We start from the raw sequence: 12,673 nt of genomic DNA, 5'->3' as shown, positions 1-12,673 counted from the left end.
ATGAAGACAGTACAACCAAATTGTCTGGCATGCTGCTTGTTGGTTGTAGAGTAGAGATTTTGTAGGTTCAGCTTTATTAACAACAACTTCAGAGCTTTGTTCACAATCCTTTTTGCACAATGTGAAAAACATTTGTCTCTTGAGAAATCAATTCAAGCTTTCAGTGTCTGCATATATGGAATGTCAGTCACATCAATGGCAAACTTGTACCCCATGGTCAAACTGCTTTGTTAAAAATGAGAATCAAGGTATTAGAAGTTCTGCGCTCCGTGTATGCTGTCTGCCTTTTCCTTCTTTTCTTCCTTATGCATTTACAGTATAAGATACTCAGACAGTTTCAACTGACAAAGAAATCAAGTTCAGGATGACTTTGTCACTTGAGGCTGTTTGGCTGTGAGGTTACAAATCATTGTACTAAGGATTAAACATGGTTGAAACATGTTCAGGCAGTCAGTAACTGTTGCTCTACCAGGAAGTATGTACAATCGTGTAAACCTACTGTCCTCTTACAAATGCATGAATTGGATGTCTAAATGTACATGTATGTTCCATCCGTGTTTTAAATCACCTTTACATATAAACTCAAACAACAGCACCTTTTGAGGATGAAATAGAAAATGTTTTGAAAGCATGTGTGAACTCATGAAGCTTTAGTTCCTTTGCTATCCAGTAAAAGTACCTAACTTGATGGAAAGAGAACTCCACAGCTACTACATAATGACCGTACTTACCCACACTGCCTTGATGATATACCTCAAGTTTCTATATTGCACGTCTGTGGTAACATAGCTGTATTATTATCCCATGCTGTATGAGGAAAATTCCTCTTAACAGAGTGCTCTTTCCCATTGATAGGGTCTATCAAAGGCCGGCTAGCACAGGGGCAGTATGACACCGAGAGCTCGGAAGAAGAAGAGGAGTCAGAAGAAGAAAGTGACGAGGAGCTCACAGCTGACGATTCAGATGTCGACAGTGCAGCATCTGCCACGGATCATAAAGCAGGAGACAGAACTAAGAAAGTCTCCACTGCTGCTTCAGCAAGTAAGTCCAAGGCCGTCCAGGCTAGCGCTTCATCAGCAGGTGATGGAAACGTGCAAGCTTCGGCAGCCAACAAACTGTCGGGGAAGCCGCCAATTGCAGCTACTGCCTCTACAAAGAGTTTAGGAACAAGTGCCACGGAGTGTTCGGAAGCTTCCTCCCATCAGGTCACGACCAAGTCAGGTGCGACGGTGACTGTGTCAAAGTCTGGTCCGTCGAGCGGGTCAGGTCGGGCGCGTACATCGGCGGACGGGCATTCTGCTACGGAAACTTCGGATACGGGTAACGAGAGTAATGCAGACAGTGCACATAGTGGACAGGGTGAACTGGGGAGAGGTGAGAGTAGTGCAGCGGGGGCCGGGAGGCTGTCCTCGGGAAGAGACTCGTACCTTGGATCAACGGGGGGAACAAAGGAAGAGCGGCAGGGACCCATCAGTAGGACAGCATCAGTGTACCCGCCTGAAGTGCCAAGACATTTCCATGATGTTCCTGCCACTGCACAGCAACCCAAGATCATCAATCTGGTGAAAATACTGGAGGATGGAGGCAATCTTAGGTAATATGGCTTTTACATTTCTTTACTTTTTTCATTGTCCATCTCTGACATTTTGACTGCCTTGTCTTCAAGTTACAAAGGATGCAGTCCCACAGTTGTCTGACTTTTCTGGTTGTTTTCTGTAGTAAAGTCCAAGCGAGGTCAGCATTTGCCATGTACCTCCAGCGAGTCCAGCAGAGACTGTTGCAGGAGTCTCACAACAAGGATGACAAGGGAGAGCCTCGCCATGATGAACAAATGGTACAAGTAGTAATAATGTTTTCCTTACTTGTTGTAGAATGAATTTGTGCCAAATGGAGATGGCTATAACTGCTCTATCTGCAGTGTAATGTGTTTCTAAAGAGTGTACTTCCACTACATATTACTGGTGGTAACAATCATGATGATGATGATGATGATGATGATGATGAAAAATCAGACCAGCAAACAAAAATCCACATGCCCATTACCTAGACTGGTGCTGGTTGACATCAGAAGCACCTTCACCGCTCCAATTTCACCTGCACTAACCTTCATATACAGGGGATAGTTTGAGCAGTACTGGTTGGGTTACGATCCCAAGCACTGCATGGTGTGATCACAGTCCCATGTTTTGGGAGAGCCACACCTCAAGCACATTGAAGAACTTGCCATACGTATCAAAAAGAGTACCAGTAAGAGTACCAGTGTGAGTGAATCAGACATTACAGTCTGGTCTCAGGGTTGACATCTTGAAAAGGTAATAGTCACCTGTTCTGTCAATCCTTCCACATTCGTGGTAAATCTCTATAACTAAATCCCACCCTGCAGGACCTGGTGCTGAGGTTCCTGAAGCGAGCAGCAGGTAACCTGCAGCAGCCCTTCAAGGTGGTGGTGCCCAGCAGGAAGCTGCCACTGCACGACAGGAGGAGGATCCTGGCCAAGCAGCTGGGAGACTTTGTACACATCTACAGCAGGGTACGCTGTCTATCACTGTACTTGATGTATCATTGACAAGTGTTGGGCTTGTATTTTATGTGCAAATAAAGGGTTCTTAATGCATCAGTGAAGGTTGATATCTAGGTAGGTTAGACTCAGAGGTTTCAGATTGCATCCACTATGTTTTATCAACTGCTGATGAAAAATAGTGGATGCTATCTGAAAGGTCTAACATTTCAGAGAATAAATTTTGTATTATATATCAAGTGCTTGATTTAGTTTGTTATAAATTTTATATATGTCACATAAATCTTGATTCATTACAGTTAAAAAAATGTGGAAATGGAAATAGTTTGTGTTTTCAACATGCTAGTTGTAAAAGGACACCCAAATTTAAATAGGACAGCCAATGTTGGTTCAACCAATCCTGACCAGTGCTTCCACTTTCCAGGAAACAGACTTGCTTTCCCAAAGGACAGAGTTAGACAAGAAGTACGGCCAGACATCTCAGGCAAAGGATGGACCAGAGTCTACAGTCGCTAAGGAGGACTTCAGGGCCTTCATAGGGATAGCAAGGTCAGAATCCAATTGATAAGATCACAGCATTGGATTGAACCATGTTTGCAGGTTGTGTTGTTATATGTCTTTTCTTAAGTAGTAACATCTCTGACTGACCAGTGCATAGTAGTCTCCTTCCCTTTCCCATCCCACCCGCCTGTTACAACACTCTAGCTCTGTTCACACCCAGCCTGCAGTAGATCTACCTGTATATGTAGCAAATCTTCAGCATGTTGAAGGTGGCTACCTCAGGGGAAAGAAGAAGAAGAATAGCCTGCCCTGTGCATTTGGCAGGTCGTTGGTTTAAACTCCATACCGTATATACTGCTTTCTCTGCTTTGCACATAACACTCACGGTAGTTGGGCATACCAATGGACTAGTAGTGTACTTGCACAACTGTATGTGTGGTTCATGAGAAAGAGAAACACCATAATGTGTTGGTAGAATTTCAGTCCTTAACTAAGGCACGTTTCTGCCTGCATCATTTTCCAGTGAGGGGGAGTTGGAAGAGGTGTTGACCACTTACACCAAGCTGAACAAGTCTGCCAGTATATTCCTGGGCAGCAATGCCAAGACAGTGAACCCTGGGTACAAGTTCTACCCCCCACCCCCTTCACCAGGGGCAGGGGAGACTGCTCTGGGCAGGAGGAAAGAGGACAGCAACCAGTTGGCTCAAGGTACATGTTAGTAGTTGACTTATTTGTCTGGCAATAAAAAAAGCTGTGTCAAGTGAAAAAAAATTAAGAAAGTGATGTGCAAATAAAGAATGAGTTCTTGATACATCCATGATGATGGACCCCTAATAGTTAAATAGTTGTAGTAAAATGGTTATGTAGTTGTGAAAGTAATCTTGAACCAGTTTAGCTCAATGAATTCCTACTTTCCTATTGGGTGGAACATAGAAGGCATATGCTATTGACAGTATTCGCAGATTCATTGTGGAAGCTCCCATTGTTAGCCCCATAATTTGTATATTTTCAATGTTGCACACTGTTGCAGCCATTGTCCATGTGAAAAAATTGAAATGTCTATACTTTTGTGCATTTTTCTTGGATTGAGCAATTCAAACAGTGTAATGTGAAACACAAAGTAAAGATTTCTGCTATTTCCAGGTGTGCCAACCACAGAGTACCCTGTGACTATCCACATTCCCCACGGAGCGACCCACCCGTCCAACGGCCCCCACTCTGCCAGCAGCCAGAGCAGCATGACGTCAGGCTCCAGCGGTGCTAGCCATGACCCCACAGCCCAGACTGCACCTCAACACAGGGAGGCGTACTCAGGAAACTACTTCAGGCCACAGGTGCAGCCTGCGACAACCACCGGCACTGAGAGCATGCAGCCTACAGTAACTACAACATCAGGCTACGCAAGGAAGAGCATGGGGCCTTCTGGTATGACTGGACAACACCAAAGGTTAGTTTTGTCACAGTACATCAACTTCATATCGAGGCTGGCCAATGGGAAGTGTGAAGGTCTTACACATGCACTTTAACACATACATGTATAAGACCTTCATACGTATGGGCAATACAAGTAACTTTTCTATAATCATCAATTCATTACCTTTCCTATGGTAATGTTAAAGAAAGATGGAGGTATTGTTTAGTGTGCCTGTGTGTCTGTTTTTATGTCTGTGTTCCGAAATTACTTTGGCCAGTATAACTCAAGAAGCTATGACTTGATTGTGATAATATGTAATAGGTGGGTACATTGTATGTCTTGACAAGAGAAATGTCAAGGAAGATCTTGGGCCTCCTGATTGCTTTCCTTGGTACTGCAGTGATTGTATCTTCTGTTTTGGACATGCTATAGTCTTGCTGTTAAGGTAGTGCTACCCTGAAATTTGAGTCTATTTTGTTCCCTGCCATTCCAGGTCAGCATCAGCAGGGAGATACACAGGTCCGCTGTCAGGTGTGGACATCCCCACTAGCTCTCTATCCTCCCTCCAGGCTGCTGCCTACATCTACAGTACCAAGCTGACAGGCACCATGAAGAACAGGCCGTCTTCAGCCAGTAAAGCTGGTAGGTTTACATCACACAGTGTGTCGGGACCACAGGATATCTTCTTTTTGGTCAAAATATGGAATCAGAATATGATTTACAGGGCTGAAAAGATCACCTGCATGGTTAGTGCAGGTAGAGTTGTGTAGGTTTCTCTGCACCAGTTCAGAGTAGCCTCCAGTTGTACAGCAATGACAGAATTTATGTTGGTAACTTCCCCACATTTAAACGTTATTTTTACATGTATGGACCGAAAAGGATAGAGAATGAGTGAGTGGTGCAGGTCAAATTTATGGGTTGCAGGCTATTTTGGATGTTACCTGCACTGGAGTAGATATGTTTGTATGTAGAACAATGTATTTGAAACCATGCTATATATTCAGTGGTGTTTTTGTTGTTGAAAAATTTGTTGTTTTGACATGCCAAGAATGCACAGAATATTGCATGTATTGTACTTGATGTTAAACTACAAAGGTATCAAAAATCATTTTGCGTATCTAACAAATAATTGCTGAAGAGGATCTCACTGCAGGAAAGTATTAAACATTCACTGTGTTGTGATGTTATATGTTTGTGCATATGTGTATGTTTTTACAAGGCACACAGTAGGCATGTACATGTAGATTGTACTACCACAGAAACCATGCACACAGCCAAGAAACACAAGAAACATCGCAAGACTGCTTCAGTTGCTGCTGCTGCTTGCACCACAAAGCCACACAGTACATCGCTACCCGCAATTCCAACTGCCACAAATGGCAATACCCATCACTGTAGATTTTTGATAGAAGGTACACCTCACATGTCCAATTCTAGAGGGAGCTTCTAAAAACAACAGCTCTTCTTAAGAAGTACATACCGGAGGTGGGGCTGGCATGGGTGGTGGAGGACTCTGCTTTACACATTGTAGGTGACTTTTAAGGAGGTTTAAGACACAAAGTTCAAAACATACACCCCAACAATTTAAAAACAACAATTAGAGTGATGTATATAGTCAGTGCAATTTGGCTTGAACCTCCTTACAGTCTATTGAAGAGAAATGCTAGTTCACCTTTATCCGTGAGGTAACCTATATCCATTGTGTTTAAAGACTGTATTTAGAGGTTTTTAGAGGTATCAGGTCAATGGACGGTGGTTTCAAACTTCAATGATGTGAAAATATTGCCATTTGAAACCACTGTCGATTTGATATGAATATCCAGAATATCCTAAATACACTGTTTTTAAATGCAATGGATATAGGTTAGCCCACGGATAAAGGCGAACTAGCACTAGGTCATCATTCAGATCATAATGTATCGGGCACCCTGGAGTCAGCTACTGCACTCTGCTTTGGTATCATGTATGCTACAATCAGCTTGCTCACAAACATGTAGTTACTTCTTTTACCAATTTAACCTCTTTTCTGGTGTGTAGGGAAAACGGTATACTTGTCAGTGTACATGTACTCATGTACAGTAGAGTAGTTATACATGAGCTAAATGATTCCTACAACTGTTACCCTGCAGTGTTGACTGAGGCGGAAAAGATGGCAGCACAACGGCACACTGTGCTTTTCAAATCTAGCAAACAGTCTTATGGGAGAAGGAAGGGTAAGACTGCAACAGGAGAGCATGATAACTTTTATCCTAACCAAGTTTTGTTATCCTTTGGTTGACACGGTTGTGTCGTGACTTAGTCAGTTGGCTTTGCCTGACCCCGAACATGCATGTTATAGTTATACTTACACATATACTTGTTACATGTAGGTTTAACTTAGTAACAAAGCACCTGTTATACTAAGAAATCTGGACTCTCAAAATGGGTTTCTGGTGAAGGTACAGTTTTGTAAATGGTGACAGTTAATGTCAAGAGTTTTCATACTGCAATGGTGGGCTTTGATTACAAAATGTGTCTTATTTTCACAGGCTGTCCCTTTGTTGGTGATTATTTAGCTGTTGTGTATTTTTTTCTTTACCCATATACTAATAGCAATGTTTTGTTACAGTGCCTCGGTAGTCCTGTATTTTGTTTCACATGATTTAGTCTTTTTTTTTTAATCCATGGTGTTTTGTTCAAGGTTTGCATGGTGGAGCACGGTGGATAGTGGTGGCCTGTATGATATTGTGTGTAATGTTAGGTGTATGATGTTGTTTGTTGTGTTGCTGACAGGACGACCGCCGAGTGCAGGCCGCAGTGGGTCGGGCAGCAGACCGGGCAGTGCCGGCCGGCCCGGGAGCGCCACGCGAACACGACCCATGTCTGCTGTCACCTACAGGGACAAGCCTGATGGACAGACAGGTATTTGTATTAAATTTTGTATTTTACTGAAAAGCCAGTCAGTGAGCCAACGTACGTGGCAGCTGCCCACTACAGAGTGTAGAAATGTTTAGACAAGGAAATAATGTGGACTACTGAAAGCCCATACCTCTTCCACTTTGTGTACAAGCATTTCTTGTCTTTGTTAAGGAACACTGACCCAGTTGTTAACATTAGAAAAGGTATTACACCTGGTGTAATTCAGAGTCTGACAATATTTTGATCATTAGTTATTTCAAGAGGAGCAGTCTGTATCTGTTAGCAATGCCTGTTATCCCTTAGAATCTAGATGCATGTTACATGTGTATATCTGAGATAATTTTGTATAGGGGAAATGTTTTATAGAGAATGTTTGACAGGAACTGGCAGCTGGACCAGGTCAGCCAAATGGAAGCTATTTTTGTGAAGTATTTAGATGGAGTCAGTGTGTAGAAATGTAAGCATGACAGACGGGAAGTGCTCTAACCATATTGGAGTCAATCCTGGTTATCTGCCAAGAGAAGCTGTGAGCAGAGATATTTATAACCCATGTGGTCAGCTCAGCACTCTGAGCTTATGTCATGTTGAAAAGTTACTGATCTTGTCTTGTCATGAGAGAAGAACAGAATATAGATGTTTTTTTCGAGTTTATATAGACTTGCAAGTCATCGTGATCTATGTATACGAGGTTTTACACAGCCCAAAATGTGTGATTTAGCTTATACAAACCCCTACCTCCTCTACATAAGGACAACTTGGCCAATGTGACACACTTTTTGGTGGTCCCTTAGATAATTTTTCCCATTGGCACAAGCACTATGATTCCTATCTGTAGTGACCACTTGTCCACATAGACCAGACTTTATTGGTCCCCTGGGTGTTCTTCTTCAGCAGTTTTGAGAAATTTGACTGTATTTTGTTGTTGCTGTACTTGCAGCTCCACAGAACTACAGAGAACAGAGTGAACAGGCTATCAACGAGGCCCTGCATCGTCTCGCAGAGCGCCAGGCCGCCCGGCAGTACTCTGCACCCAGCGCTCACCACATCCTGGCCCAACAGCTCGCTAACATCAACCTGGCAGCCTCCAAACACATCGCTGCCATGAAGAGCGCCGCTGCCGCGAAGAAGCCGCGAGCTCGAACGGCGTCGTGGGCAGGCTCGGTGCCAACGAGCACCGGGATCGCTGAGGGGATTTATGCAAATGTTCAAGAAGCTGAGAGTGGGAAGTCTAGAACTGCTTCAGAGCTGAGGGGAGGGGATGCAACGTTTAACAGTTTTGTGGAGGATGTTGGCCAGGGTCCAGCAGGCTGGGACCAGGGGTATGGGACAAGCATTCCAACCAGCTCCTATCAGCTGCAGTATGGGGGTCACCAGACAGGGGGAGCTGTAGATGAGAGGGACAGGCAACATCAGCAGCTGAAGCAACAGTCACAGGTGGGTCTTGCAATGTACTGGGCGATGGAAAGAAAAGGTTGTGGGAAGGTTAAGTGACATCACAGTGTCATCTACGCTGTACAGTCATCACACATCAAAGTTTTGTTCTGTTTAAAGACTCCTTCCAAAGTATTTATTCGACCTTAAACTCAAAGCCACCATTCAGTCTTGATCGCAATCTTAAATGAAGCTACAGTATTTGGCTTTCCCTTTTGAACTGAAGCCGTTCCCCTTCCACCCAGGAGCTGTTACAGGAGAGTAAAGCAAAGCACCAGGCCATGATCGCAGCTGCTCACACCGCGGCACAGCAGCGGGCCAAACACCACCACGATGGGGACAGCGCAGCCAAGATGGTTCCCAAACCCCCTCCCCAGCCGGCAGGCACCAGGAAACCTGTCTCCACACAGAGGATGGCCAGGTGTGTCCTGATTACAAGACTCTGAATGGACCAGTATTATTGTATCATAATTCATAGCCCTAGAGAGAAAGCAGAAGCCCATGTGTGTAGATGTTACAATACTTATACTGTAGAAGGCCCCTACTTAGGCAAATGTCACATTTTCAGACCGGGGCCCAGTTGGGCTGTTTGTCGAAATGAAAAATAGAAATATGAATACATAAGATAAATACAAATAATGCTCACGACTATTCTCTTTACGTCTTGTGTAGTTTGGTGTCTTTTGTATCATCCTTTTAGTGCCGGGCCCCAGTTTTGAAATGTAACACAGGCCTTACTTTGATTTGTACTATGAAGAAATTTGTAACTTGTGTGCCAGAAATGTTGAGTCCTGCACAATTCATTTTACATGCTAGGCCAATGCATGTACATTGTATTTGTTTTGAGTTGTAGCAGGAAGAAGTGTATCATAAATGTTGTATTATCCCGTACAGTTTGTTATCCAGGCTAGTATTTTTATGACCCCTTTAAATTACATTTTAAATGTCTTTTGAGAAAAGCTTAATGTCAATTTTACATGTTTCTCTGGTACTCATTAGGTACAGTTCAGCATTCAATCTAGACTCCCTTCAACTTGCCTGTTTCTAATTGTTCTGAATCAGACTGTGATTTCCCTGACTCTAGAATGTAACTACCATAATTAAGATAATGGGCAGGAGATGGTTTAGCAGTTAGGACTTCAAACATGGTGCCTTTATGGGTAAGTTTGTGCAGCTCTGGAGGTGGCCATGAAAAAAACCAGGATTGTTTCTCAGGCCAGTATCTGTGCAGAGTCTGTGTGTCTGCCTGACCATTGGGAAGTCAGAAAGCCTGGTATGGCTCAAAGGCATTATGTTAATCATTCCCAACAAGGTGTTTCTAACGTGTTAGGAAGGATGAAGATTGGAGAATCACTGATATCACACTTAGTTCAGGCAATGTTCAACAATGTGTTAAATTCTTTCAGGCTTTAAATTGAGACCTGCTGGATAAGTCAGTGGTGTGAGAAAGGGACTTAATTCTGTTAAGCAGTAAAGACAAGGACTTTTTTGTGACATATTAAATGTCTGGATAATAGCCAGCAGAGGTAGGGCTCAAATTGCAGTGACTGACAAGACCCTCCTCAACTGCAGATGTTTAAAATTTGGGGTATGCTGACTCTGAGCATTGCTCTCTGGGGGCCAGTGGTGAAGCAGGTGCCCCTTTTTAATGGTTTACTCAGTTACCAGCCTCTTCCAGGGCTGTAGACTGGGTTTTCTCAGCACTATATAAGCTTCTGTCCCACCTGGCCAACAGAGCCCATCCTGATGAATTTGCCAGGCCTGAACTTGAACACCCCGGGAAACCAGACTTTAGCTAGGACTGGCAGAGAATGTGTTTGTCACTCAAGGCAGGTCTTCCCAAGGACCGTTAATAAGCACACCGCCCGGGGATCTGTCACTTGGTTTTCGATATTCAGCATTGGCTAGTAGGTTCTCTTATGCCAGGAAAGGAAGTTTGCTGAGGAAGTGAGTTTGCCGAGGAAGTGAGTTTTGCCGTGGAAACTCACTTCCAGGCTACTGGATTCCAGCTTATTTGATGGTGTACAGTCATGTATGTTGTACGAGGGGCGTTCAATAAGTAATAACTCTAACTCATTTCCCATAGCAGGAGATTAATGAAACTTGGCACAGTTATTAGTCTTTCTGTTCATAGGAACCACCCAGATTTATGTATTTCTCCCATCGTTTGATGCAGCTCTGGACACCGTTTTTGTAGGACACCCCAGGTTGGTCCTCCAACAGATGCCTCATCAATGGCTGGAGAGGAACGACTAGGTCTGGAAGCTGTTTCCACAGACTTCCGACCATGTTTGAAATCACGATGCCAGCGTTTTACAAGGTCATATGATGGGGCATCATCACCATAAGTTTCTTTCATTTCATCAAAAGTCTCCTTTGGTGAGCGTCCTTTCAAATACAAAAACCGGATCACTGCGCGACACTCAACTGGCTCCATTTCACTCCTAGTCCATTTCACACCTAACTCAGTTCAAACAACAGTAAATCAGAAACCACAATTAATTCAGAGCTCTTTTTTGCAACATAAACTATAGAGATATGAATCATTACACATGCAAAATTTCATCTAGATCAAACAACTGGAAGTGGGTCAGAGTTATTACTTATTGAACGCCCCTCGTATAAACCCACCAGTGGATGGCCAACTGAGGCTAGGTAGTGGCTGTAGTGTGTCACACACACAGATGTCATGTTGATAAGCATGGGATTTCCCAGATAAACAAAGTGTTACATAAACCCCTACTAATTGTTCACTTGGGGGGATGTGCAGTCTTTCCCAGCTAAACGTCCTGCCCTCTCAGTGGTGGGCATGTGACCCTGGGCCCTGCTCTGATGAAAGATGCTGAAATGCAGGGATGGAATGTTGTCTCATACACAGCTGGATAGACTTCTACTCATGGGAAGTTTTTGCCTGTTTTACCATTGTCCAACTGACAGATAAGGACACTCTAGGAGGTACTTATATACAAAATGTAGAATATAGGGATATATCATACCAGGGATCAAAATACTTTTTTTCTGCTACATGCAAAATTGCAAGTTGGCAAAAATTTAATGTGCTTGAATCGGTGAATTTTGATTACATCTAGTAAAGCTACCGGAGAAAATTACTGGCAAAAACAAGGAAGGATAAAGACACACATCCATTTGTCTTTTTGTCTAAGAGTAAGGGGTCTAATTCCTCAGTATTTTTCCAATAGGCCAGGTATTTTCAACATGCAAGATTGCAAGTTCAGAATAATTTTACATGCAAATCTCAAAAATTATTTGCAAATTGCAAGTTAAGTATGTGTATTTCGAACCCTGCATACTTTTCGTGTATGAAAGGTCTTAACATTATATGTCATTGTGCACGGATATAGTACATGTACGTGCAGTGGTTCCACATAGGGATGTGATAAAGGATGCTGTCTAGGATTGCAGGTTACTGTACAGTCTTTCTCAGATGCACAGTGGTACATGTCAGTAGTATGACTTCTGTTTGACACTTACTGTGACATAACAGAAACATTTCCTTTTGTAATGAGAGAGACAGAGAGTGTGTGTGTTGAAAATTAAAGTACTCGGGAAGAAGGGAGCTCACCTAGAGTAGTTCAGATGGAATTTAAAACTATTCTACCGAATCCTGGTCATATTGTCAGTGTGAGCTGGTCTTGGGTTAGACCATGTTTGAAAGGATTTTGTGGTTTATGCCTTAGATTACCAGGGATACCCCATCGGTCTCATTAGGTGGAAAACATGGGATACCAATCACTTAGTGGCAGGAACTGCCCAATGCTTCAGTACAATTTGGTCTTGTTAGCAGAATGAAGTGTTAGATTGCTATTGACATACATGATTTCATTCACACACATCAAGCAAACTGGAAATCCTGTTAGTGGCAGTGGACAGTGTATTAGGAAAATAAAAAG

The 12,673-nt window shown here is 43.1% G+C and overlaps 1 protein-coding gene across 4 annotated transcripts in view; it reads left to right on the top strand.

Moving 5' to 3' along the window:
* LOC118430330 (tubulin polyglutamylase TTLL5-like) overlaps positions 1–12,673 on the top strand; it is a 35,013-nt gene that overhangs the window by 19,373 nt on the left and 2,967 nt on the right. For 3 of the 4 annotated variants that reach the window (XM_035841151.1, XM_035841161.1, XM_035841139.1), the window contains 11 exons: positions 856–1,594; positions 1,720–1,834; positions 2,384–2,530; positions 2,943–3,067; positions 3,543–3,727; positions 4,163–4,466; positions 4,927–5,075; positions 6,563–6,646; positions 7,206–7,334; positions 8,269–8,765; positions 9,008–9,183. In XM_035841151.1, coding sequence (XP_035697044.1) covers positions 856–1,594; positions 1,720–1,834; positions 2,384–2,530; positions 2,943–3,067; positions 3,543–3,727; positions 4,163–4,466; positions 4,927–5,075; positions 6,563–6,646; positions 7,206–7,334; positions 8,269–8,765; positions 9,008–9,183 — 2,650 coding nt within the window. The remainder of the gene's footprint in view (positions 1–855; positions 1,595–1,719; positions 1,835–2,383; positions 2,531–2,942; positions 3,068–3,542; positions 3,728–4,162; positions 4,467–4,926; positions 5,076–6,562; positions 6,647–7,205; positions 7,335–8,268; positions 8,766–9,007; positions 9,184–12,673) is intronic. The other variant, XM_035841169.1, reaches the window with a different exon arrangement.

The sequence above is a fragment of the Branchiostoma floridae genome, chromosome 1 (genome assembly GCF_000003815.2).
Source record: "Branchiostoma floridae strain S238N-H82 chromosome 1, Bfl_VNyyK, whole genome shotgun sequence".
NCBI lineage: Eukaryota > Metazoa > Chordata > Leptocardii > Amphioxiformes > Branchiostomatidae > Branchiostoma > Branchiostoma floridae.
Note: the sequence above shows the minus strand (reverse complement) of the source record. Positions and strands in the feature narration are given on the sequence as shown.